General features: G+C 56.2%; 1 protein-coding gene across 2 annotated transcripts; it reads left to right on the forward strand.

The window, feature by feature from the left end:
* LOC135884689 (hexosaminidase D-like) lies at positions 1–24,761 on the forward strand. Of its 2 annotated transcripts, XM_065412185.1 has the most exons (15): positions 1–106; positions 6,751–6,908; positions 8,400–8,532; positions 9,387–9,624; positions 10,249–10,358; positions 10,920–11,007; positions 12,493–12,657; positions 14,686–14,869; positions 15,536–15,607; positions 16,276–16,480; positions 17,475–17,557; positions 19,752–19,830; positions 21,912–22,013; positions 23,198–23,287; positions 24,578–24,761. In XM_065412185.1, the coding sequence occupies exons 3-15, from the start codon at positions 8,438–8,440 to the stop codon at positions 24,759–24,761; spliced, it is 1,695 nt and encodes a 564-aa protein (XP_065268257.1). In that variant the 5' UTR covers positions 1–106; positions 6,751–6,908; positions 8,400–8,437. The 2 variants fall into 2 exon arrangements, with proteins under 2 accessions (XP_065268257.1, XP_065268258.1); XM_065412186.1 differs by lacking the exons at positions 1–106; positions 6,751–6,908 and having other exon boundaries at positions 8,043–8,532.
* Positions 24,762–26,758: the final 1,997 nt, after the last annotated feature.

Genomic DNA, 26,758 nt, shown 5'->3' on the forward strand with positions numbered 1-26,758 from the left:
TGGAGGGGGCGGAGAGAAGAGGGCTGCGTATTTGCACAGTGCTGGCTGCTGCACAAAGTAAACGGACAAGAATTGAGAACAATATTGTTTTCTTCACTTTCTTTCGGTGAGTCCTGTTTGGAGGCGCTCGTAATAACGGCGGGTACAGTCAGTAGCTACGGATGGGTAGATGATTTTTTTTTTAAAGTTTTTGCTTCTTTAAGAAATAAAGCAACTGATCTGCATGCTGGCTAGAACCGTCTTCCATGTTGTGAACCTTCAGAATTGCATGTGCTTCCCGTGTGTCTAGGCCAGTGGCTCTCAAATTTTTGTACTGGTGACCCCTTTCACATAGCAAGCCTCTGAGTGCGACCCCCCCCTTATCCATTAAAAACACTTTTTAAAAAAATATTTAACACCATTATAAATGCTGGAGGCAAAGCGGGGTTTGGAATGGAGGTTGACAGCTCACAACCCCCATGTAATAACCTCGCGACCCCCTGAGGGGTCCCGACCCCCAGTTTGAGAGCCTCTGGTCTAGGCCAAGGCTACTGGCTAAGCACTTTATTATCACGTGGACACAACAACCGGACAAAACAAGCTCCTTGGAATAGGAATGGGGACAGACTTCAGCAAAGAAGTCCCTGTTTCTTTTTTAACTTTCCCAGGGCAATATTTTTAGCTCAGCCACAACATCTAGCCCCAGGGCCTTTGTTCCCACTGCAGGATGTGGACCTAGCAATCGCTATTCCTGTTGCCATTAGCACCGCGCTCGCTTTGATGACTAGCAGAAGCGTTAACACTTAACAGACCTCAGGACCTTTCCAAGGCAAACGCCTCCACTGGGTGGTTTCCACTGAAATCCTGGTGAGGGCTGTCTGTATCTGCACAGTGTGTGTGAGACCTTTCTACTGAGAGGTACTAGAGACGGATTAAGCTCCACCCTTGTGCCAGGGAAATTGATCCAGGAAGAATCTCTCTCCTCCTTCCAACCTGCCTCCCCGCATCTCGATGGAGCTCTCTTGGTTCTGCAGACTGTAGCTGTCAGACTAGCTCCTCAAACAGCCAATTAACTCGGTAACTCTCCAGGGGCGCTAGGGAATAGCCATGTCCCCAGCCAGCCAGGCGCTCTACCCTCTTCCCTTTCTCTTAGCTGCTTGTCTCGTTGCTAGTGCTGCGGGAAAGCACGGTATCCCCAAGAGCAGGTGGCTGCAGGAGAGGAAAGTAAAGAGAACAGGAGTACTTGTGGCACCTTAGAGACTAACACATTTATTTGAGCATAAGCTTTTGTGGGCTACAGCCCACTTCTTCGGATGCATAGAATGGAACATATATTGAGGAGATATATATACACACATACAGAGAGCATGAAAAGGTGGGAGTTGTCTTACCAACTCTGAGAGGCCAATTAAGTAAGAGAAAAAAACTTTTGAAGTGATGATCAAGATAGCCCAGTACAGACAGTTTGATAAGAAGTATGAGAATACTTACATGGGGAGATAGATTCAATGTTTGTAATGGCTCAGCCATTCCCAGTCTCTATTCAAGCCTAAATTGATTGTATCTAGTTTGCATATCAATTCAAGTTCAGCAGTTTCTCATTGGAAGTTTGTGTGGAAGGTTGGTTTTTTATGAGTATCCAGTTTTGAGAGCTCATTCTTAATCTTTCCTTGTTTGCTGTATAGGATGCTGATCAGGTGGTTTCTTTGAGAGTGTGTGACACAGTCTCTCAGCATAGTCTGTGTGATATGTAGATTGTAATGGATTTTTTACCTTTAGTCCTTTTGGTATGATGTCCATCTGTTTGCATTTGGAAAGGAAGATGTCTGTATCTGTACGAGTTTTTTCATGAAGTTGATGGATTTCCACTCCATACGGCTAAATGCAGTGCCTTGCATAATGACAGGTTTCAGAGTAGCAGCCGTGTTAGTCTGTATCCTCAAAAAGAACAGGAGTACTTGTGGCACCTTAGAGACTAACACATTTATTTGAGCATAAGCTTTCGTGGTACCAATCAGGGTTCATTGGCTTCACTGCCCTTTCCCCCCTCTCCCCCCCCCCCCCCCCCCGAGAGATCAGCTGTTCCAAGAACAACTGGAGAGCAGCGGCCAATAAATCTCTTGTCTCAGGACAGCTTGAGGCTAGTAAACGGGCACCTGGGTCCCGTGGCGACGAGCACCGTGTAAAAGCCAAAGTGGTGAGCATGTGTCTAGGACGGTGTCTGTGCCGAGCCCGGTGGTGTGGGGGCGCTCATGGATCGGGACAGACGGCATTAGAGGGGTGAATGAGCAGCAGGCTAATCATGTTGTGCTGAGGAACCGCAGCGCCTCTTGCTCAGCACCTCTCAACGTTGGTCTGTGTTTGACCAGACCTGCAGCCCTTCATCCCGCTGATCTGAACGGGAACTTTGCCTGCGTGAGGATGAACATAAGAACGGCCCTACTGGGTCAGACCAAAGGTCCATCTAGCCCAGTATCCTGTCTACCAACAGTGGCCAGTGCCAGTTGCCCCAGAGGGAATGAACAGAACAGATAATCATCAAGTGATCCATCCCCTGTTGCCCATTCCCAGCTTCTGGCAAACAGAGGCTAGGGACACCATCCCTGCCCATCCTGGCTAATAGCCATTGATGGACCTGTCCTTCATGAATCTATCTAGTTCTTTTTTGAACCCTGTTATGGTCTTGGCCTTCACCACATCCTCTGGCAAGGAGTTCCACAAGTTGACTTTGCATTGTGTGAAGAAATACTTCCTTTTATTTGTTTTAAACCGGCTGCCTATTAATTTCATTTGGTGACCCCTAGTTCTTGTGTGTGGAAGCAGAGACATGTGTTATGAGAAAACAACACTTCCTTATCTACTTTCTCTACACCAGTCATGATTTTATAGACCTCTATCATATCTCCCCTTAGTCGTCTCTTTTCCAAGCTGAAAAGTCCCAGTCTTATTAATCTCTCCTCATACGGAAGCCATTCCATCCCCCTAATCATTTTTGTTGCCCTTTTCTGAACTTTTTCCAATTCCAATTTTTTGAGATGGGGTGACCACATCTTCATGCAGTATTCAAGATGTGGGTGTACCATGGATTTATATAGTGGCAACATGATATTTTCTGTCCTATTATCTATCCCTTTCTTAATTATTCCCAACCTTCTGTTCGCTTTTTTGACTGTCGCTGCACATTGAGTGGATGTTTTCAGAGAAGTATCCACAATCACTCCAAGATCTCTCTCTTGAGTGGTAACAGCTAATTTAGACCCCATCATTGTATATGTATAGTTGGGATTGTTTTCCAGTGTACATTACTTTGCATTTATCAACATTAAATTTCATCTGCCATTTTGTTGCCCAGTCATCCAGTTTTGAGAGACCCTTTTGTAGCTCTTCACAGTCTGCTTGGGACTTAACTATGGTCAGTCATTTTGATGGCAGGATTTGGCCTGATGTACTGAGGAGCATGTGGGTGTGTGTGTGGGTGTGGGGAGGATGAAATCCTTCCCGTGAGATGATAAAACTTGAGCAGAGACTGCAGCGGGGGCCTGTTCCCAGCCCCGTGACGCCTGTGGTCCTGCTAAATGTAGGAACTGGTGGACTCTGCAGCTGGAGAAATCAGGGAGATTTTCCAGCTACCACAGCTAGCGGGCAGGCTTGTGTGCAGCCCCCCACGGGAGCAGGCCTCGTTTCCTCACTCTCCCGTTGGCACCAGTGTGGCAAAAGGGAGACGTTCTAGTGATACAGCATTTGTACTTTCCACAGCTCCTCTGCCTGGCCTTCCAGAGTGTTGGGGGAACTAGGATCTGTCAACTACTAGTGTCAACAACCCTGGCACACTCGTGTAAACGGGACACAGGAGTTCTACCACTGGCTTATCTTGTCCTGCATAAGAGGCAGCAAGGTCCAGTGGCTAGCGTGCTTGACTGGGACTTGGGGCGACTTTGGGCGACTCCCTTCCTCTTTCTGTGTTTCTATTCTTGCCTCCCCTCCCCCCATTTGTCTGATCTGTTAGGTCTTTGAGCTCTTTGGGGCAGGAACTGTCTCCCTGTGTGTGTAGAGCCCCTAGCACAATGGGGCCCTGATCCCCTCCGGGGCTTCTAGGCACTAGAACTACTAACTTCTAAAAAGTAATGGTGATAAAAACACCTGAGTTCTGTGGCCCTACAGCCACTTCATCGGGAGCAGCTCCACTGCTCCTAACCATCCAGCCCAGCCGTTTGTCCAATCGATTTCTTTCTTCCCTCCGCTGGGCTGTTTTCTTTGCCACGTCTCTGATCTGAGAAGGGATTTGGGCAGCTACAAAGGCTTTTACCGTGACAGTGTCCTCCCTTATTGGCAAGATTCTTGTTGACGTAACCCAGCACAACCCAGTTCCAGTTTCTCCTGTGGGTCGGGCAGCCAGTATCTCCAAGTGCTCTGGAGTAAATAGCTCTAAGGGCTGCACCCTCAGTGTCCATCTCCCTTTGGTGGTTTTTTTTTGTTTTTTTTATGTTCTTTTTGAGGATGGTTGCAGGCAGGTGATTTGCATCTCTGTTTCCTTGTGGCTGGAGGAAAGGAATGAGCACGTCCAGTTATACTGAATTCTGGTAAGTGCTCGCACACTGTAGCGAGGGCTGCTGTACGAGAAGCCAGACAGAAATGGGGAAGAAAAGGCGAGATGGTCAGGAGTTGCACTGGAGAAGGCTCTCTTACCAAGAGCAGTATGGTTACATGAGGAGCAGCCAGGAGGCGGCTGTTGCATGAGCAGGGTGGGTTGGGATTGGTGCAAGTCCAGGAGGATTTTTAAGACTGAGGAGAACGATTTTGAGAAGGATCTTGGGATTGTTGTGGGGCCAAGGGAACAGACAGAGGATGGGGGAGAGTGGAGTGATTTAAATCAAAATGATTTAAGTCACTGACTTTAATCATGACTGAAATCAGCGAGCCAGAAACTTTGATTTTTTTTTTAAATCATTGGATTTAATCTTGTTTTGCATTTGTACTTTAGTTACTTTCCTAAAGAAAAATTGGTATAACAATTACAACATTGATTTGCAACCAAATATAGTCTTTACACTAAATGTGGTTCTTTTTGCTAACTAGGCAGATACACTCTCAGTGGCTTTCAGCCTTTTTTTTTTTTTCATTTGCGGACCCCTAAAAAATTTCAAATGGTGGTGTAGACTCCTTTAGAAACCATAGGCAGAGTCTGTGGAGAACCCCAGGGATCCGCGGACCACAGGTTGAAATCCACGGCACTATCTGTACACATTTTATAGATGCAAGTAGGTGTTTTTGAAAATCCCAGTAGGGCGCTAGCTGCATCTTTAGGAGCCTAAATACCTTTGAGAATCTGGCTCCATGTCTGGGCGGTGGTGTTCCTTTGGGGGATGTGCAGGTGCAAACACACTCGCCTGCCCTGGTTGCTGGGGAGCGTATCTTATAGCACGGCCTGGAGTCAGTGTTGGTGTGGGAGTGCAGGCTGGGAGGGCCCCAGCAGTGCATGACTGGCGTGGCTAAGTGGTGTGATGTCAGTATTGTGTACTCAGTTCCAGGGCTGGGCCAGCTTGTTTAAACACCCTCCAAGCAGTGGCTGAATTAGGGAGGTATGGAACAGCTGCCTAGGTGGGGTGGTTCCAGGCTCTCCCCACGCCAGGTGCACTCTGATCTGGTGGTGGACTCGGGGGAGGCATTGCTGCACGGTGGCCAGTGTGAGCTCTCCAGCCCGCATCTCATCTTGCACCCCTCTGATAACCTCATTGCTCCCCAGGGGGGCGTGCCCCCCAGCGTGAAACCCAGTGCAGTTGTGTGTCTGTGCTGGACACATTGTGTGTAGCAGCCCTAACTGCTTCGCAACAGACTTGGGTTGATCGAGCTGAGCGTCCTGCGGGTTCCTGTTACGTCTGGTAGCTCATCTCTTGTCACACCCCTAGAAAGAAATATGCAGTGAGGGGCCGTTTTCTCTGAATACCCGTCCGGGTTTTACACTGTGTGCCCCATCGTGTCACGCACTCAGCCCTAGAGCAGAGAGCCGTTTCTCTTGCAGTGTGTCTGTGTTGTGTGCGTTACAAATCCCTGTCTGTACAGTGCTAATCTGCAATGAAGAGGTGCTGCCTTGGACGGGGCATGACCTCAGCCCTGCAGAGAGAACACCTTACCCTTGGCTTCAGCAATTCAGAAAGCCAATTCCTGGTGTTACGCCTAGAAGTGGCACAATACGTGCGATACCTGCTCAAAGCTTGGTTTCATATTGCGGATGAGCTGAGGTTTTAACAAAGCAGAAATAATTGACACACCCTCTGCATAAAGAAACCTAGCCACTGGGCCACCACGAGAGCAAAAGCCGCCCGTCCGGTCTGTTTCAGGGGCTAGCAGGACAGCACAGCCTGCCTGGAAGCAAGGCAGGATAAGGGATTTATGAAAAACTGCCAAGTACAATGAGCGAGCTCCCGTACAAGGAGAGATTAACACAAGTGGGATTATTTCGGGCCTGATCCGGTAAAGCTTTCCTCGGGCGATTGGCCGGTGTGAAATCATTGGGGATACTCCATGAGCACAGGACTGCACGGTTGGTCCCTTCGCTTGTAAAGGGGGAAATCTGAGCTGGGGAGAGGGGTCTGAAATAACAGATGTGGCAGGGAAGGCAGCTGGTCTGCTCTTTGCTGCTGTTTTGTGTTTCCTCCTCTGTGGGTGGAGCTAAATTTCTCCCCTCCTCTCCCTGTCTCTGGTCCCAGCCTCGTTTGGTGCCTGAGAACCTTTGCTTATGTTTTCTAACCGGCCTCTCTTCCCCTGGTGCAGGGGCATCTCCCGCATGCTGGCTCCCTCGGTCCCTGGACGGGTTAATGCAGTGAAGTGTGCTCCCCACGCCAGGATGGATGCTCTTTAAACCTGCCCTGACGCTGTTGGCCTCCCCCAAGCTCAGACGCAGCTTTTCCTGTCAGCTGCCACCTGTGCAGGTAAAATCCATCACCTTGTGGTTTGCAGTAAATCTTCTGCTAACGCTCTCCTCTAACAGTGCTGTGTGTCTGGTGAAAACCTGCTGTTCTGTCCCTGGTGATGTGTCCTGTGGAGCTGGCCAGCTCTGGGCAGGGGACAGCAGGGGTGCAAAATGAAACTGCTTCTCTGATCTGTTCTCAACAGCAGGTGCTGGGCTCCCTCCATAACCTAGCTCTTCTAGCGCATGTTTCAGCCACAGACCTCCGCATGCTTCCCAAAATCCCTAGCCCCGCTGTACAGATGGGGAAACTGAGGCACAGGGCTGGGTCGTAACTTGCCCAAGATCACCCAGCAGGCCAGTGCTCTACCCACTAGGAAACACTGCCATGAGTCCCCCCAAAACAGTATTCCCCTCCCAGCATCTGCAGTTATCTCCCTGCTTCCCCACCCACTTGTCACTGGGGTCGAGTCCTTGTCTGATGTAGGTTGCGACCCCTTGGGTCAGCGGCGGTACTGCTCTGTTTGCCTGGATTCTGCTTTGCACCCCAATAGCACTAGCTGAATATCCGCATGGTATTGGCCCTCGCCTGCCGCTTGCCTGCCCCTCTGGGGAGACCCATCTCGTCCAGTGTTTCAGGGCCGTTGCTGGGTAACAACTGTTTGCTTTGTACCGCGGCCGAGACACAGGAGCTACCTCCGAACAGAGCCAGTCCCTGCCCGAAGGAGCTGGCAGCCCAGCTCAGACACCCGCCCCCCCACGCCCAGACAGGCTGGGGAGGGTCTTGGGGGCAGCTGGTGAGCTCCTGTGGGCAAGGCGTAGGTTTCCTTGCCATGGCACCTGGAGTCCCCGGCCCAGAGCCGGGCCCGTTGTGCTGGCTGCTCTGCGGGCCTGTGGTGAGAGACTGTCCCTGCTCCAGCGCGTTTGCTGACAGCAGCCACACAGGATGAGCAGGGGAATGGAGGTGCGGAGGGATGAAGCAACTCCCCAGGTCCCAGCTGATGTCGCATGGGCCTGAGCGAAAGAGATGAGGGGAATTATTCTCCCCAGTTTCCAGCGTGGGAACTGAGGCTCGGGGAGGTGATCGGACACGCCTGAGCTGGGAAATGAACCCAGCTCGTCGGAGTACCAGGCCGGTGCCCTGACCATAAGGCCGCCCTCCCTCTGCATTGCACAGGTGGAGCAGAACCATGCTTGGGATGGCTGGGCGTCGGCTGAGGTCGCCTCGCCAGGCAGGAGCCGGCCAGCCAGCAGGCTCCCTTGTGAAGGTGTTTCTCTACTGCATATCGCTTGTACCCGGGCGTCTCTCCCATCCCACCCTGGAGTAACCCCGTGAGTCGGTGGTTAGGGTCTGTTCGGCTGGACACACTTGTCATGCTCGCTCGCAGCACCACCTTGCAGCCTGAGCTCTGCTTCCATGTCCCTCCTCCCCCGGCGTGAAAGGCAGGTCCTGGCCCCAGGTGGAGGTTTTATCAGTGTTTGTCAACTCGCTGCTCTACATCCTGCTCTGCAGTGCAGCTGGCCTCCCCTCCCCCCGTTTGCCTTGCAGACATGGCCTTCCCGCGGAACCAGAAGCTGAACCTCCTGCGCCTCACCGTGCTCTTGATCGTGGCTTTAGCAGGCATCAAATTTATCTTCCGAGACAGGTAAGATGCCTGTCTGCAGCCAGGCTGCCCGCGGAGCCCAGGATAGTGCTGGGGCCACCTGCGGAGCATGCTTCTCCCATGGTGCTTGGAGCTGAGTTCTCTCCATCCGGCCCCAAGGTAGCTCCTTAGCTGAGCTAGCGCCCATACGCCCCCACCCCCGTCTCTCTCGAGCTCTGCACTGGCATGGCCAGCAGCGCCTGCTGCACCCTTCTGGATTTGTAACCAAATGGTGGGGACTGGGATCTTACTGCTGCTCCCCGGCATCTCTCGCTGGATGCTGGAGTGTCCAGTGCCAGCTCTGCCCCATAATATACAGACCCGGAGAAAGGGGCAGGAGGGTCCCAGTGACAGACAGCTGCGTCTGCCCCACTCTGCCCCCAGCCGATAGCTCTGAAGCAGCGTCCCAGTCTGCCAGCGACAGCAAGTACTGGAGGCTGTGACCCATTCCCAGGTGGCCGCTGTGGGATTCTCCTGCAGAGCACACGTTGGAGGGCACAACCGCATGGCAGTAGGTTGGACTGTTCTGCTCAGATACTCTCCAGGGCCAGCAGCTGTTCTTGGGGGCGATGGGGCTGGAGCAGGGCGCACCCCCTTTGGTTTAGGCAAGGGTAACTACGTGACTCTAGCAGTGGGTGGAAGCTGCTGCGCTCACAGCCCTGGAGGCTGATGTCCCTGCCCGTCTCCAGAGCAGATACCAGTTGGGCTTTCCCCCACACCATCTGTCCTGGCAGAGCCCCCCGTGGGGTGGGAGGGGAATTCAGTGTCTGGGGCCGCTCTCCTGGGGCTGCCCACAAGGGAGCCGGTGCGGCGGAGTGTGTGTGAAAGTTTCCAGCCGCTCTGTTCTGCATGCGCAGCGTTACCCTGGAGCTGCACAAGCACATCAGCAAGGACAATGACTTCTGGGGAAAGGCTGGAGAGGAAAAGGAGGAGGCCCACCCCCACAGCCAGGCCCTGGAGCTCTCGGCGGTGAAGATAACAGGTCCAAAGGAAGACACCAAAAAGCAGCTCTCCAAGGACTTCAGCACCACGGAGATGAGGCTTGTCCACCTGGACCTGAAAGGAGCCGCGCCCAAGGTCTCCTACTTGGAGCAGGTGAGCAGCAGAGGGTTCTGGGATGACGCTTGTCCCCTCTCTCCTGCCCTGTCCCCATCCTGCTGGGCTGTGGGTGGCAGGGGGAGGGGACATCCCAATTGTTACGAGCAGGTCCTGCAGGCGCCACAGTTCAGCCACTGGCTTCCAGTGCTCGCAGAGAGCACGGTGCACCTGGCCACGCGAGCAGAGCAGGGGGCAAGGGAGAGGAAGAGCTGGCTTCGGAACTGCCTGAGCGGGGGGTGTTGCCCACCGGCCAGGGAGCTCCCACACTCCCCTCAGAGGGACGTTACGGAGTCTCCGTGGCTGCGGTTCAGAGCAAGAGAGACTCGTGGGAGCCCGGGAGCTCTGGGTGGCTGACTCCTTTTGCTGCCCTTGGGCTCGCCTGGAACCCGTGCAGCCTGGCACGGAGCCCTGCTGAGCCGGGTTTCTAGCCAGGCAAGGCCATGGGCACTTCTGGTGCTATTGAGCCTGGCCCCATGGAAACCAGGGGAATTGCACCCATAGACACCCTGGTTCGGTCTGACCCCTGGTCTCTGGCCAGGAGACTGATTGGCGAGTTTCCCGTTTTCCCCCCCCAGCCCCAGCAGGTCGGCTCACTGGCCTGGGCATTTGTTCTCCTTGCAGGTGTTTCCGCTTCTCTCCAAACTTGGTGCAAATGGAATCCTGGTCGAGTACGAAGACATGTTTCCCTTTAAGGGTGAGCTTGAAACCCTCAAGTCTCCATACGCTTATAGGTAAGCTACTGCAGTGGGCGCGAGTGAACCGGAGGAAGCATTTGGCTGTGTGGGTTGGCTAGGTATCCAAAAGTAACGTGACCCGCTCGGTGCCGGAGGGTCTGCAAGTCGGGGCATGGCCCTGCCGGAACAGAGCCCTTGATGAGAGCCTGCTGGCCGTGCCCGCAGTTAGAGCAGCCTCCGTGTCTGTTCTTACAGTGTCCATGTTTGGATCCCAATTGGCATTCCCAGATTCTCTCCACCTGGAAAAGCAGTGAGCCAATGAGCATAGAGTGACTCTGACCTGCAGCAATGTAACTGTGCTGCTCTGGGGACGCGCACGGGTTTCCTGAGGTGCTAATGTGCAGCGCTCACCCGGAAACGCTGAATGTGGGAGTATCAGGCTCCTCCTTTCTGTGGCACAGCCATTAACACCCCCACCCCCACCCCCAGTGTCCCGAGATGGATGTAACACTCGGGCGTCGGCGTGTCTGGGAGTCCGCGAATGGCCTGGGGTTTTGCAGCTGCTGGTTGGCAAACGCAAAGCCCTCTGACCTGCCGATTGTCCCTGTCGCCCTGCAGCGAAGACGACGTCGAGAAGATCCAGCAGCTAGCGGCGCTCAATCAGCTGGAGGTGGTTCCCCTGGTGCAGACCTTTGGGCACGTGGAGGTAGGCGTTGATCTCCGTGTGAGTCGGCCCTTCCGTAGGGAATGGCTGAGACCAGCTGCTCTTGGCCCGAAGAGTGAAAGGCATGTCCTAACACCCCGTTGTTGTGGGGTGGATCCAGGTGCCGACATGGCTGGTACCAAACACTGCATAGAGCTGAATCTCCCTCCTCTCTCCCATCAGGCAGGCACAGACATGGGCCCCCCCCCCCCGGAGCTCTCCCCAGAAAAGCTCTGTTCTTTTCTGGCTTAACCCAGGCTCACCCAGGCGTCACTGTGTGGCTTTACCAATTACTGCAGACCTGGGGTGGCTTGGCCCTGGATGTAGACCCGTTGCAGCAGTAGATGGGGGTGGGGAAGGCCTGTGATGGGACCTGCTTGGGGGGCACTCTCCTCGGGATTGTTCGTGCAGGGTTTTGTTTGTGGTCTTTGCAGCTCTCCGTCTTTCAGGGAGCCAGGCGAGTTCTGGGCGCTCGCAGGCTGTCGCCCGGGGTTACTCTCCCTTTGTCAGGGGAGGCAGGATGACCGTCCATTGCCCTTCGTTATGTGTCTTGATTGGAAGCATTTAAAGAGGGCTAGCTATAGATTGGTTTTTGAGGGGCTCTGAACAGGCAAACGTCTCCTTGCCTGCAGGGACCAGCTGTCATTCTAAGTCTGAAGCGCCAGGCCCACCTGTGGGGCTAGGAACCCGCTTGTGGAACAGGGCTACTCCTGCCAGCGTCGCACCAGAGTGCCCTCGTGTGAGGACCACAGTCTGTGAGACACCGAGTGCTGCCTGCGGGCTCCCACGCGATGCCCGTTGGCCGCACTGAGCCGGGGTCTGTTTCTGTGGCTGTTGGGTTTCTCTCACAAGTGTCTGGCTCCCCTCTCTGTTGCTGAGTGAGGAATCTGCTTCTTCTGAGGGTGTCTCGGTCTCTCTCCTCACCCTGCCACCTCAGTCTCATCAACCCAACAAGCTGGCGTTGGTCTCTGCCGCCAAGGGGAGGTAGCTGTATGCTGGCTTTCCTCCCAGGCACGGAGGCAGCTTCCTCTCTGATTTGTTCAGGCAGGCCTCCCTGGGGCAGGGTGGGAGCTGGCAAGGAAGCCAGCCATGGGTCCAGCTTGGCTCCTTCCAGACCGAGCTCCACCACCACGTCACCCGTCCGTAAACAACTGGTATTTGCACAGGACTTGACAGGGAGCCTGGTGGAGGCTCCTGTGGACTCTGAACCGGCGCGCTCAGCCCCCGCGGGGCATTCCACGGGGAGCAGGTACACCTCCCTCGGACGGTGCTGACAGGGGGGTCCCCCTCTTACTGGCCCACGTGCCCCCAGGGCGCAGCATGACTCTAGCTGGACAGAGCCCCTTTAAAGCAGACCCGTGACTTGCCTCCCAGTTACTCCTTTCCCTTGCAGTCAAGCTGCTCTCTTTACAAAGCGCAGCGTGACCTGCCCGGGGTCCAGCGGGGTCGGTTTGTGCTGCGTTGGGTTCACACATTTCCTTGTGACAGTTTATCCTGAAGCACGACAAGTACCGATACCTGCGGGAGGTCGAGCGTTTCCCCAACAGCCTCAACCCCCACGTCCCAGACACCCTGTCCCTGCTGAAGAGCATCCTGTCGCAGGTGATGGACAAACACAGACACTCCAGCTGGATCCACATCGGAGCCGACGAGGTAAGAGCTGGGGAGGCTCCTCTCCGCCCCCTGCCGGCTCTGGGAGTTATTTGGGGGGGGAGGGGTCATTTGTATTGCAATAGCCCCAACTGTAGATTGGGACCCCGCTGTGCTAGGTGCTGTACTAACACAACGACTGCCCCTGCCTTGACAAGCTTATTGCCTAATGGTCTAAGGAGGGACACACTAGACAATCGCCAATTCTAGGTGCAATGGCCTCTGTTGCTTACGACCGCCCCTCTGGGTAGAGGGAAGGGAAGAGGAACAAAACATCTGGAGAAGAGGTTTGCAGAGCTACTCCACCTTCCATCACACTGAGCGCAGCTTGTAGTGGCTTCATTGCAGGCTCTGGGGTCTGTAAACAGAAGCTATGATCGCTACAAAGTGCTTCCCCCTCTGCATACTGCACCAGTGAAATGTAGCCCCTTGTGGGGTGCAGGGTAGCAGCTCTATGGTGCCCGACACTGGGTTGGGAGGAGGTGACATTTTTGGCCAAAGGACACGGGGACAAACTCTTGCATGTTACGCAGTGTCCCCTGGGTTCTCTAACGGCTTTGCAGAGCAGATGGGGCCTGGTGTTTCAAAGCATCCTGCAAAGGTCCCATGAGCAGTAAAGTGCCTATAACTCCATTTGCCCACCCTGCAGGGGTGAAGGGCTGAGTTGTCCCAGCCTGCGTGTGAGCTTGGGGTTAGTGGGGGAGAATCGAGCTGTGTTCCAACCCAGCTGGCTACTTTTGCCATCGAGGGTTGCCCCATTGAAGAGCTAATGTAAGCTGTGCTGCATTGACTCATGACTGTCTAGATGTTCTGGTGTGTGTGTGTGTGCGGGGGGGGGGGGGGGGGTAAACATACTTGCTCTTCCGTGTTTACATCAGCGACGGCTGGTCGGAGGTGCCCACCTTCGCTCCTGGGAAGCTAGTTTAAACAGTCTCGAACCAGCCCCGAGAAAGGTCTATTTGCCGCTCAGACAAGCGTTGGCCTTGTTGGGGAGAGCCCCATTGTGGGGGTGATCCTTCACCCAGAAGAGACAGCACTGTGCCCACAAGCTCTTCAGAGCGCTTTCCTCTGCCACTGTCATCGCCTCTGTCTGTCTGGAGTCCGGCTCAACCGACCGTGGTATGGTCGCGTGTGGCGAAGCTGTGTATCTTCCGCATGTTGCTGGCACTTGGGTCCGTCTCGTCTGACCGCTTCGCCTAGTCGCTGCGTGCAGGGCCGGCTCCAGGCACCAGCCCACCAAGCTGGTGCTTGGGGCGGCACCTGGAGGGGGGCGGCGCAGCGCTCCGGCCCGAGAGCGGGGCCGCGACTGGGCTCGCCACCCTCCCCCCGGCGCTCTGACCCCCGGGGAGAGTGGAGCCCCGGTGGGGCTCGCCGCCCTCCCCCCGGCGCTGCCTCTGGCCCCGGCCGGGCTCGCCGCCCTCCCCCCGGCGCAGCCTCTGGCCGCCGGGGAGAGCGGAGCCCCGGCCGGGCTCGCCGCCCTCCCCCCGGCGCAGCCTCTGGCCGCCGGGGAGAGCGGAGCCCCGGCCGGGCTCGCCGCCCTCCCCCCGGCGCAGCCTCTGGCCGCCGGGGAGAGCGGAGCCCCGGCCGGGCTCGCCGCCCTCCCCCCCGGCGCAGCCTCTGGCCTCCGGGGAGAGCGGAGCCCCGGCCGCTGGGGAGAGCGGAGCCCCGGTGGGGCTCGCCGCCCTCCCCCCGGCGCTCTGGCCGCCGGGGCTCCGCTCTCCCCGGCGGGGCTCGCCGCCCTCCCCTTGGGGAGGGGGGGGGCGCGGCGGGAGGCTTTTTTGCCTGGGGCGGCAAAAAAGCCAGAGCCGGCCCTGGCTGTGTGTAGCTGTTGTGTAGGACTGAGGAGAGGCGTGATCGCTGTGGGGCTGCACTGGGGAGGGGTCTCGCGCAGGCGGGCGGCTTCCCATCATTGCTCCCTGGGTGCATCGCTCTAGGAAGGACATAAACCTTGCTCGCTCTTCACTCAATACCTGTTTACAGAGGTTAGTAAGCTTCTGATCTTAACAATAGTTTCCCTTCCGGTAAATCCAGGTCTTTCATCTAGGGGAAGGGATGGATTCCAAGAACTGGATCAGCCGCAGCGATGGAGACGTGGGGAAGATGTACCTGAATCACATCAAGGAGGTTGTGAACTTCATCGTGAACCAGTACAAGGGACTCCAAGTCCTCATGTGGGACGACATGCTGAGGAAGATCAGCGTGGGAGCCATCCAAGGTCAGGGTGGCTTTGTGCTCATCTCCAGGAGCAGTTAGTTGTAAGGGATTTTCTAGGGTGACTCTTGCGTATGTCTCAGGAGCAGCATCCCAGTCACATCCTCATGCTGCTGTGGTGGTCCAGCTGCCCGGAGGGCACCTGTAATGCTCCCCCCCCCCCCCGGCGGTGTTGTCTGGGAGGAGTCAGGGCAGGGGAGAAAGTGTAGCACTGAGACTAGAGTGTGTCCTGGGGGTTTGGTGGTGTCCCCGCCAGGAGCAGTGGAAGGTCCCTAAAAAGTGGGGGGGGGGGCGCACAGGCCCACCATGGCCCCGCCCTTCACGCTGCCCCTTCCCCTGAGGCCCTGCCCCCGCTCGCTTCTCTCAGCCCCCTCCCCCCATTGCTTTTAATAGTGATGGGTCCAGGGTCCCCTGTTGTCCACCCCCTTCCAGCACCCCTGGTTCCCGCCCATAGTGGGGAATGCTTCAGGGCTCACTTATATCAGTGCAGTTTGGAGTTGTGTATCCTGCACACGGTCACCCCGACTCTTCGTGTAGGGAGTAAGGGGGGATCTGGGCTGGTGGAATGAGGTGTGGGGGGGTTACCCCAGCAGCCTTCTCTCTCCTCCCCGGGAGCTATTGGCAGAGATGCTGTTGCAATCTCTCTTCTCTGGGTTTTTTTGTTCTGCAGAATCTGGCATCGCGAAGCATGCCTCCCCGGTGCTGTGGTTCTACGCCCCAGACTTTGACACGGAGCAGATAGGTAAGGGGCAGAGCCTGTGACGGTTTCATCCGTGAGCTGCTTTGTGAGACTTGCCTGATTGCATGTCAGGTGGCTAAAGGCCAAGTTGAGCCCTGGTGTAAGCTGGGGACAGCTTCATGGAAATCAGGGTCACGTTTCCTTTGTGTCCTGCCCTGCTGATGTCCTTCACTTTGTCTCCGTTGTGACTGTGACTGACTTTTGTGCCAGGGACCCCTGGTGCCTAGGAGATTGTCGGCGTCCCTTTATTTCACTGCCCAGGGGCTGCCAGCTGGAGACCCTCTTACTCTTTGCTAGTCTGGGTCACATTTGAACCGGTAACTTAAAGGTAGCGTAGGATCTACGATGGAGCCTAACAAACCTCTGAGCCACCCGCCAGCCTCCTGTCGCCGGCCCCAGACCAGAGGAACTGATAGGTGGGTAATTGTGTTAACAGCTCTCGGGCTGGTGCGTGTGCCCATGCCTACGGCTCAGCAAGAGGACCAGTGCATCTCCCCCTCAGCTTGCCAGCCACACAGCGGTGCTGATGGGTCTGTGTGGGGCCCACGGCTGACCCCCGCCAGGGGCACTCTGCGTTAGCACCTTGGGAGCGCTGTGTTGAAGCTCAGAGTGTTGGCGCTGGCAGATGTTTTCCAGCTGTTTGCTGATCTTGGTATCTCCTTCTTTCCTAGGAAAGTTTATTTCAAAGTACGCAGACAGTGGCTTCAAATCGGTGTGGTTCGCGAGTGCCTTTAAAGGCACCACCGGCCCCGCGCAGGCCTGGACCCCTTTAAATTACCACCTGAAAAACCACCTGAGCTGGCTGAAGGTGATCCAGGCCATGTCCAAGTTCCCGTTCATCAAGTTCCAGGGAATTGCCCTCACTGGGTGGCAGAGGTGAGGCGCGGCAGGGGGAACGGCTGTCCCTCTGGGCTTGCAGAGAACGTGACCTCTCCCCGGCGGGGGAATGGATGGGGGGAGGGCGAGCAGAGCAGAGCAGCCGCCGGCGTTGCTCGCTCTACTGTGCCGTGGCCTCAGCTGGAATGCTGCCTTCAGGCCGGGGCGACCCCTGAGTGGGAAGAGCCGACGACCAGCCAGGAGCTTGGAGAAGAGCATCAGACAGGATTAGTGAGCTGGGGGGAGGGAGGGAGGTCATGGGGGAGTGAGACAGAAATCGTCCCAGCTTGGCTGGGTGGCTGAGGGGAGGGTCTATCAGTCTGGAAATAAGCGAGGGGTCATGTCACGGTGGGTGACACAAGGCGGGGAGAGGGGTAGGGAACTAGGGGCAACGGCATCCGGAGAGATGGGGCAAAACAGACTGAGCATGCAGGAGGATCCCTTCACCTGCGGCTCCTTCTCCTGAGGGGAAGGGTGAAAGCTGCCACGGGGGGGACTGGACAGAACTCGAATAGGGAGAGCCCTGCCCTGGTTAGATAGAAACCCACCCCGAATCCCAGGCTGTGCAGTCCCCAGCAGAGTCACCGGCTGCTGCAGAATGTTCCTCTTCTGGCCCGTGGCTACGCCCCGCAGCACCGGTGCGCCAGCCTGCTGGAATGGCTCTCAGAGGGGCTGCTTGCAGCACAGACGAGCAGAAGCTGGCGTGGAGCTCTGGCGAGAAACGGGCAGGGATAGCTGCGGGGCTGGCAGGAGTCCCTCGGGGCAGTGGGAGTTGGGGATTCCTGCGGGGGTCAGGACAGCTTAGGGACCCTACAGATTGTCAGTGGAAGGATCTGGGGCTGTCCGCTGCTGCGGTGTGTGCGTCCGCCTCCCAGTGCGATGCCAAGGGACTACGGGGAGATGGCAGAACAGCTGGCATCGGGTGATGGTTTGGGGACACCGTTCTGCAGGGGATTCTGCAGCGTGACCATGTGCTGCTCTCCTGTCCCCGCAGGTATGACCACTACTCCGTGCTGTGTGAGCTGCTGCCGGTGGGGATCCCGTCCCTGGCCATGTGTCTGCAGACGCTGGTGAACGGTGAGGGGCTCGCTGCCAGGGCATGCAGTGCGGGGTGGGGCCAGCAAGCCTGAATTAACCCAGCCCTCTAATGTGAGAGGCGGCAAGGTCTAGCAATTAGACCAGGTGACTAGGAGTCAGGACTCCTGGGTTCTATTCCTGGGTTTACCACTGACCCCTTGTGCGGTTTAATGTGTGGCTTCCTCTAAGACTTCGTACAAAAAACTGTGTTTAGCCCAATTTTTAACTGTTTCATTGAGGTGTATGAGCTCTATAGTTACCCCTTTTGACCCAAGCAGTTGGCCAGTGTTCAAGGTCTTGTGGGTTGTTTTTGTTAGGCGGCGAAATTGATGGTGGAGTCAGGTGTTTCTCTGCAATATTTACAAAGGCTGGACACAAAGTTCTGCGTCCCTGGACACAGGAGGAATTGAACAGGAGGCAGTGTCTTTACTCACAGCTCCCAGCCTCTTGCCAGCCAGCACTCTGCTTTAAAAGCTCTCTTGGGGCCACATTCCCAGTGCTTTTCTGGCTGTCTCCTTGGCTTTCTGGCTGCTTCCCACACTTATCCTGGATGAAAGGCAGCTGTCATACCCACCAGCATCAATGACGTATCACTCAGCCTCTATCATTATATGGAGCTATACATTTTATATATATAAAATAAAATGTATAGCTTATCGCCCGTAACTTACAGGAATGAGCTCTACTGGTTTGTGCACCCTTCCTAGCAGCATAACTCCATCTGTCCACACTAGGGGGATGTACAGCTTTAACTATCCAGGTTTCAAACCGATCTAGGTAAAGCTGTACCAATAGTGTGTGTAGACCAGTCCTTAGTGACTTGCCCAGGAGCACCCAGGGCATTGGAGAGAGGGCTGGGATTAACCTAGCCCACCACGCTTGGAGCTCCTGTGGTGGGAGGAGGAATACCAGAATTGTGCAGTTCTCTGGCAAGATACTGAGTGTTTCTGTGGCCTCAGCCCAGCCTGCCTGCTAAATACATGCACACTGCTCGCTCCAGGAGTGTTGCTCACTAGGTGAGCAATGCAGTTGTGCTGTTTGTTTCCCTGATGGGTGAATATTTTGTCCTGGAAAAGCAGCTGGTTTGGCCTTGAACCTGCATGTTGGCAGCCAGGAGGGGAACGGTTGCCTGTAAAATAGTATTGAGCTTTTGGGGGGCATTTTGGTCCTTCGTGCTATTTTTATTAAGTGATCACAGTCAAGATGTTCGTCCTGCGGGGTTGGGGTGGGGGTATGCGCGCACACACACACTATAATCCAGATGAGGTTGAGCAGAGCTTTCTGTCCAAGAGCTGATGTTTCGGAATGCTGTACCGTCCCCACGCATTCTCTGATTGCTTTCAGAATCACTATGCCGCATCAGAACCAGGGAGGGGGCTGGTGGGGGAAACGTGAGGTCATTTGACCAAGGGGTTCCCCAGACACAGCCCCTTGAACAAGCTAGCAGTGTCTAGGGTTCCAAAGGCCCTCAGATGCCTAGGGAGGCCGTGCTGGAAGTTGGTATGCCCGGCAGGCGCTGGGGTTGGCTAGTAGCCGGTGTTCCTCCATAGTCCGTATGATATCCGTCCTGTGCATTTGGCCTGTTTGTGGCTTGATGCTCGCAGTGCTCTCCTGGGTATTTGTTTTTCCCTTTATAATGGGGACAGCCACAGTGCCTCTGCCCACGTGCCTGCAGGCTCCCATTTCCCCGGCATGTGGGGAGATGGGGAGGAGCTGGCCAGCTGGGATGCTCTGTTGGGGGACCGCTCGCCAGTCTAAGGGTACGTCTAGCCTCGGCGCTGGGGGCAGCTCCCAGCCCATGGAGATGTACCCGCGTAGCTCTCATTCAGCTGGCACACGCTACGCATAGTGGACCTGCAGTGGTCAGTGGGGCTGGCCACCCCGAGCACGGACCCAGGGGTTCCAGACAGGTTCCTCCCGCCGCTGCCTGCGCTCCTACAGCTACGCTGCTGTCCTTACCACGCTGGCTGGATGGGTGCTACCGCGGGTGTGTCTCCTCAGATGGGGACCACACCCCCAGCTCCACGTGCAGACATGACCTAGAGATGACGGTGCCCCCCTTTTGAGCTCCTAGCAACCTGCCAGTACAGCCCCCCTTGGGTGAAGTTTAGACTCCCTCTCAGTGCTTCTCCTGCCTGCACTGGCCCGTCCTCTCCCCTTCCGCTAACCCGTGTGTTGTCTCCTCCCCCTCTAGGTGGATTTACTGAAGCAACTAAAAAGAGAATCCTGGACATGTTGGGCTTCCAGAGCATCAATCTAGAGAAGAGCATGTGGTACGTTGCTCAGGCCCGTCGGTTCCCAGGGCTGCTGCCCGGCACCTGTGGATCCGAGAGCTTCCCCTGGGCAGTGCTGAGCAGTCGCGGAGCCCAGCCGGCCTGCTGTGTCCTAGTCCTTCCGGTCGCTCTCGTTTGTGGGGTGGTACCAGCACATCCCAGGAGCCTGCTGCACCTCGTGTGTGTGTCTGTGGCATTTGTCTGACCCCCCCCGTAGTGGAGCACCTTGCCCCCTGAGGCAGGGCAGGGCTGTATCCCCCTTGTACGGATGGGGCCAGGCAGCACAGAGAGACTGAGTGATCTGCTCCAGGTATGTCACTGGGAGTCTGCAAGCTAGTGCCCTAACCACTAGGCCTTTCTTCTGTCTAACCCACCAATCCTCTGTTTTAGCCACTGCTTCCATAGCGATGACCCTTCCTCCGAAGCGCGCAGGTTCCATGCCCACTGGACTCGTCGGCAGCAGGTGCTTGGCGTGAAGGCATCTCATGCCTACACCCCAACAGCCTCCATGTATCTCCCCCGCCCCTCTCCTGCGGCAGGCTTGGTGCCTCGGTCCAGCGGGCAGGCGTCCCAGCGTCACTTTGAACCTGGTCTCCAGGCACCCCTCGGTTAGCACCTTCTTGCACTGGGGTGCTACTCGCCTTGTCTTGTGGTGGCTGCTGGCTAATGGGCTAGTGGTTCAGTTCGTTTCTAGCAGCCTCTGTAGCCCTTCAAAGCTCTGGCAAAATGTGCTTCATAACTTCTCTAAGCGTCGTCTGTAAAAGCCTCAGAGGTGGATCCAAGCACCTGTGTGTAGATTCTCTCTAAAGGCTCCTTAACGGCAAGATAATCGAAAGTCCTGCCCTGGTGCTGATGTTCCAGCAGCTGCGTCCTAACACCCAAACTCTGAGTCCACGGAGTCGTCTGGCTCCGAGGATCCTTCCTTCCCTGGTGTGACCACAACTCCAGCTGATGGCAAAAGGCTTCTCGTCCGGAGCTGGATCAGTCCAGCCACGCCACTTGGGATTCTCTAGCGCAGGGGTTCTCAAACGTCTGTACTGGTGACCCCTTTCACACAGCAAGCCTCTGAGTGCGACCCCACTTATACATGAACAACACATTTTTATATATTTAACACCATTATAAATGCTGGAGGCAAAGCAGGGTTTGGGGTGGAGGCTGACAGCTCGCGACCCCCCCATGAAATAACCTCGTGACCCCCTGAGGGGTCCTGACCCCCAGTTTGAGACCCCCTGCTCGAGCGGGTAAAACACCGGGGGGGCGGAGGAACTCTCTTGCATTCAGAGGGTGCAGTCGTTAGACAGGTAGCCTGGGATTTGGGAGACACTGCTTCATTCCCCTGCTCTGCCATAGACGCCTGTGTGACCTTGGGCAAGTCACTTAGCCTCTCTGTGCTGCCATTCCCTTTTATGCCATGGGGACAACAGCCCTGCCTGCCTCACGGGGTGCTGTGTGGGTAAATACGTCCGATACTGAGGTGCTCAGACACTCAGGTGATTGGGGGGGCCAGCTGAGGAACTCAGACAGCACCCAGAAAGGAATATCTCCATAATACAACAAGCTCCTTTGTTTTATGAACCTAAAACATCTGCAGTAAGAACTGTGTAACCGGTATCCCTCTCGTCTATCAGTCCATGTCCTCTTAGTGGGATCTAGTCTCTTCCCATCCATTTGAGCCTGTTATCCACATAATGACCCAGTCCCTGGCATAGAACAGGACCTGCTGTGTGACACACAGCTTAGGGGAAGTCATGGGTGGCCTTTGGGGGGTCTCTCGTCTTTCCTGTCTTGCTTGGAAACTTGCCCACGTCCTTATTAATGAAATGCCAACTTTCTGTAGCCATTGGCCCAAGCCAAAAAGGCTTGGTGGGGATGGAATAGCGGCTGCCCAGCACTTTGGAGTAGGAAGCTGGGTGTCCTCTGGTTCCAAAAAGGTTGGTTGCATTAACCAGCGACTGGATGAAATGGAAAGTCCCCTGTACCAGCTCTGAGAGCAAATGGGGATTTGGGGATCTGCTTCCTTAGTTGTATTAGTAACTATCCCATGGCTCATGTCTGCTCCTGCTGTGTGTTTCTCCTAGTGAAGGGAATGGTGCATTTCCAGGCTCTGAAATCTATCGCATGGTCGAGCAAATCAATGGCCAGTTAAAAGAGAGCATTGCGAAAGTCCTGGAGGAAGAAAGGTAACTGGGTGCTGTGGGGGCTGGAAGCGGGGCTCTGTACCCTACCCTAGTCTCCTGGCTCATGTCGAGGAGTGCTGGCGTCTGGGTGCTGGGAGCCAACCCAAAGGGTTGGGCTGTCTGGGGGCAGGGGGGTTACTGGAGCTCCTTTCTGGGCTCTGCTACGTCTAGCTTTCGTCCAGCGGTGTGCAGAATCAGTGACTCCTCCCAGGCTTCTTGCCCAGCTCCTTGGCTGATTTCAGTCTCTCTTCCTGCCCAGCCTCCACCCTTCAGGGTCCTTGTCCCAATCTCCCCTTTCCGCTGCATGCACACATACCCCAGCCCCTCCAGCTCTAGCCCCCTCTGCATTCGAGTCAGGCTTATTCCTCCTGGGCGCATGGGGGAGACATGCTGCTTGCTCTCAGTTTCTGTGTCCAGCACTACGGCCTCCCCCAGCCGCCATGGGGAGCAATTTCAGGGAAAGTTCTGCTAAACCCCTGCAGCCTCAGGACGGGGCATGCTCGGGTGCGCTGTGGGGATAGTGCATGTACAGTCCAGTTGCTCTAGGAGCTGTGTGGGGATGGAGCATGCTCAGTACAGATGGAAGCTTTGGAGAATGTAGCTGCCAAACTCTAACAAGTCTCTACCGAGCATGTGCAAACTGAGATGATTTTATTTTTTCATAGGCTTATAATTTAGCCAAACTTGGGTAGTTTTTCACAGGAATGACAAAAGGCACCGCCCTGACACCAGGGCAACACCCCTGCCACATTTCAAATCCCTGCCCCAAAGCATGGGGGTGCTGGAGCTTCTCAAGGAAAAAGGTGGTCAGATTATTATTTTTTAACCCGGTTTAACGTATTTTTCCCTAATCACGTACTACAAACAGCTGAACCCTTTCCTAAAACTAAAGCTAAAACTTTAACATAAAAACTCAGCCTAAGGCAGACCCCTGGCATGGGAAACTTTGGCCCAAAGAAGCTAGTGTTTGGCAAAGTTATAAGCAAGTGGAAAGTGTTGGACAACTCTCAAGTAGAGATGTTGCTGCCAGGCCTGCCCGTAGTCCAGTTCTCTGGCGATTTTGTTATGGGGCTCCCCCACCGGGGTTAGCTGTCGCTGGCGAGACCTGCTAGGGGGAGAGGCGTAGTTACAAAACAACTAACCTGGTGTTTCTGGGGTGGGGTCCATTTGTCTGTCTCTCACGTCAGCGCCATCAAGGGCTGGTTCAGCCCGTACCACAGGAAGCACCAGTTCGGTAACCCGCGCAACCTGGAGAACTTCGGCACCAAGGTGTTGAAGTACGTGGGGCTCCCTTGGTCCGCTCTTGGAGGTGGGGTAGGCGGGAGTCGTACTGCTGGGTGGGCCTGGCGGAGTCTCTTGTGATGGGCTCCTGGGAAGGGGAACGGAAGCGAGCGCTTGCCTTCCCGGGGCTCTTCTCCGAGGCGGAGTGAAGGCCTTGTGCCACGAGCGAGGCCTCCGCCCGCGAGGTCCCCACCGAGCAGGAATCTGAACTCAGCCCTGTGTGAACCTCCGCGGGGCATGGAGCCGAGAGGAGCAGTATGGGCCAGCCCTGGGGAGGGCATGCAGGGAGGGAGCGCCATGTGCCCTGGGAAGGCAGTGCCCAAACCAAGTTGCCTGTGTTGCTGAGAGCCAGGGTTGGTCTCTCACAAGCCTGAACCTTGATCCCCCACCCCAACCCTTCTCTCTGTCTGCGGGGGTAGGGGCAGCTTCCCTCAGCCCCTTTGGGGAGGTCACATCCAAAGCGGCAGCCCTAACTTGAGCTGAATCCTGGCCGCTGAGTGTTGTCAGGGCCCAGGGGCTCCCAGCGCAGTGCTCACAGCAGTGGCCTGCTGCTCTCCTGTGGCCAGGAGCCAGTGGCCTCTTCCCAGCCGCTAGAGGTCCCTGGGTCTCTTGACGTGGCAATGATGTGTCGGCAGGTGACACTCCCACAAAGCCCCGTTCTGCCTTCCTGGGGCCGGTGGGGCGGGGGGCCGGTTACATACCAGGCAGTTCGTTCTAAAATGATGGGAGGAGGGCTGGGCCGGGAGCTGAGACCGGGGTCCTAGGCCTGGCTCTGCCCTAAGCTTCCCAAGTGACTTTGGACCAACCCCTGCCCCCCCTGGGCTCGGCTGCCCCTCTGTAAAGCAGGGAGGAGGAGGAGGGCCTTCCACCCAGGGGTCTTGTGGGCCTTATGGGGCACCATCAACTTCCAAAAGAGTGTTGGGGTCTGGGCCTGCCCTGGAGCCCCCGCCGGTCACCATGGCGATGCAGTTGCCCACCCCGCTATGTTGAAAGGACTCTGTCCCCGTGGCTGGGGGGTGTTGGGAGGAGCTCACAGAACGGAGCCTTTCACCTGTACCCGGAGCGCTGTGCAGAGCAGAGCCTAAGTCCATGGGGAGATCTTTCCATGACAGGCGCTTGGCTGGTGATAGGTGCGATGCTGTGAGGTTTGTCTGGTCGATGGTGCCCCTGTGACTCTCTCAGAGTCCCATGGCGACGAGCCCCGTGGTAATGGTTGTTAATCAGCCTGCACCCCTGCAAACGCCGCAGGCTCCAGGCTCTGACGCGCTGCCGCCTTCTGCCGCCAGGGTCCACGAGGACTGGGAGAACTTCATCCAGAACTTCCGCTCCCAGCTGGAGAGCATCTACTTCCCCGACACGGTGGAGGAGTGGATGGAGGAGAACGTCAATCCCTACATGGACCGGCTGCGGGAGTTCGTCCGGGACTACAGGGAGATCATCCGCCTGAATGCCAAGCCCAGGGCCCTGTAGGGGTGGGAGCCCAGGCTGGCTCGCTGCAGTGAGGAGCCCAATTTCACCGCACAGTGAGCTTGAGCTGCCGGGAACGTGGGGACTCTGGCCGGAGCTTATTTCCCCTCGTCGTAGTCCATTAGCAACCCCCAGGCCAGTCTTGTTTCCTGGCTCCCTCTCTGCAGAGGTGGCCACTGGACCTCTCTGTTCCAACCCCTCTTCCCACTAGTCCCTAAAATCATCTTGAAAAGCATGAGCGAGGCCATGGGGAGCCTCTGGGATTGGGCAGCTGTTAAGGTCTTGGGCTTGGCGCTGCAGTGGCTCTGAGCAGGCCATCCCAGACAGAGGTGCAGCCAGCGAGTCGCTGGCCATCTGAGCTGTGAGCCCTGTGGCCGCAATGCGTTCTCCAGCCTCAGAGCAGTGCCCTGTCCCTGCGTGCCCAGGATCATGCCATCACTGCGGCTCCCCCAGGAGAGGTGGGATGGGGCTGGCTTGCCTTTCAGCCCCCATCCACGCTCGTCGGGGAGCCCATGGCTCTGGCAGCGCAGACCTGCTCCGCGGATCCCTCTTCTTCATGGGACCAGGTAGGAAAGCCGTGCCCACCTTCCTCGAGGGGCCCGGGGTGGGTCTGTCCCCAGCCTGGCGCTCCACAAAGCCGTAACAAGGGGAGATGTTTGGGCCTTCCCGGGAAAGCTTTCCCTGCGGCGACCAGCTCGTTTGGGACTGAGACCCCCGTCCGCCTCCTGGTGACCCGAAGTGCTGGTGTGTGCTGGGAGCTGGGTCTCTGCCGACACTCCAGCCACTTGGGGAAGAGCAGCGCCCTGAGTGTAGGCTGGGCAGCGGGTGTCACACGAGGTCTTGTGCTCTTTGCACTAGTCGCAGATTGGTGACCCATCGAAAATCGGTGAATCTGTGCCCTCCGTGCCAGCGAGGTGACGGGGGCGCTGTCTAGTGCTCACACTGGCCCCGTAGCAATGGTGAATTCTGGAGATGACTTGCTTAGGGTTTGGGCTGTTTGGAGCCAGGCTTTCCAACGGGCTTGGAGCTGGCCTCGCTCCTGCCAGCCGAGTCGCTGGTAAAACATCCCCTGACTGCAGCAGGTGCCGAGTCCCACACCGAGCGCTGCTGAAAACTCACCCTTAGCGTTTGTCTGCACTGCAGTCAGAGGAGTCATTGGAGCTCGGGCTCTAATCTAGCGAGCGTGGCGTGAAGCTGCAGTGAGGTGGGCTAGCAACGTGAGTACGTAGCCAGCAGTCTGGACCGGCGTGTACAGCCTGTGCGGAAGCCATGCTGCCGTGGCCTCACTAGCGAGGTCAAAGCGAATTCCCATAATACTGCCTGAGCTGCAGTGGCTCCTCCGATTGACATACCCTGAGCTGGTGGTATCTATTTTGGACACTAAGATCTGATGCCCACGATCTGTTTCCTTCTGGAGATGTGGATCTTAACATGCCGGGCGAGTCCCTGGGGAGAGCCGCTGCTCTTCTGCACCAGGGCTCCCCCGTGCAGGACCCCGGGAAATGTTGTGAGTGTTATTGTCCACTGCAGTCTGGGGAAGGGTTAGGCAAATGCTGAACAATTCCTGCTTTAGGAGGCTCCTCCAGGGACAATGCTGCCAAACAGGCTTGCAGGGGGCAGGGTCCTGTTTTGGCAAATAAATGCCCCAGAGCAGGAGCCTTCTTTCTATTGGGGGTGGTGACAGACCCTGGGCCTTACAGCGGGACACAAATTAGAGACACTAATGGGTATCTGAGAACTCAGAACATGCTGGGGGTCAGCCTGTGGACAGGGACTGGGGGTTGGCCTGTGGGCTCTAAATCCACCTGGAGCTGGGAGTTCTCGCTGCATTGGTGGGACTGACAAAAACCCAATGTGTGAGCTCCCCCTGCTGGTTCCTCAGCAGCACTGGATGCAGAGGCTTCCCCAGACTGTGGTAAAACTGATGCCGGGGCAAGAGCCAACGTTTTGGCCTAATTAATGTGCAGTAACTCGGTGTAGCAGCAATCTCTGCAAGCAGC

This window comes from Emys orbicularis, chromosome 10 (genome assembly GCF_028017835.1).
Source record: "Emys orbicularis isolate rEmyOrb1 chromosome 10, rEmyOrb1.hap1, whole genome shotgun sequence".
Taxonomy (NCBI): domain Eukaryota; kingdom Metazoa; phylum Chordata; order Testudines; family Emydidae; genus Emys; species Emys orbicularis.

Excerpts from the sequence above, each read along its gene's own strand:
- LOC135884689 (XM_065412185.1), top strand. The coding sequence starts at position 8,438 with ATGGCCTTCCCGCGGAACCAGAAGCTGAACCTCCTGCGCCTCACCGTG. Across the intron at positions 8,533-9,386 it reads AAATTTATCTTCCGAGACAG|CGTTACCCTGGAGCTGCACA; the intron begins GTAAGATGCCTG and ends CTGCATGCGCAG. Across the intron at positions 23,288-24,577 it reads TTCGGCACCAAGGTGTTGAA|GGTCCACGAGGACTGGGAGA; the intron begins GTACGTGGGGCT and ends TTCTGCCGCCAG.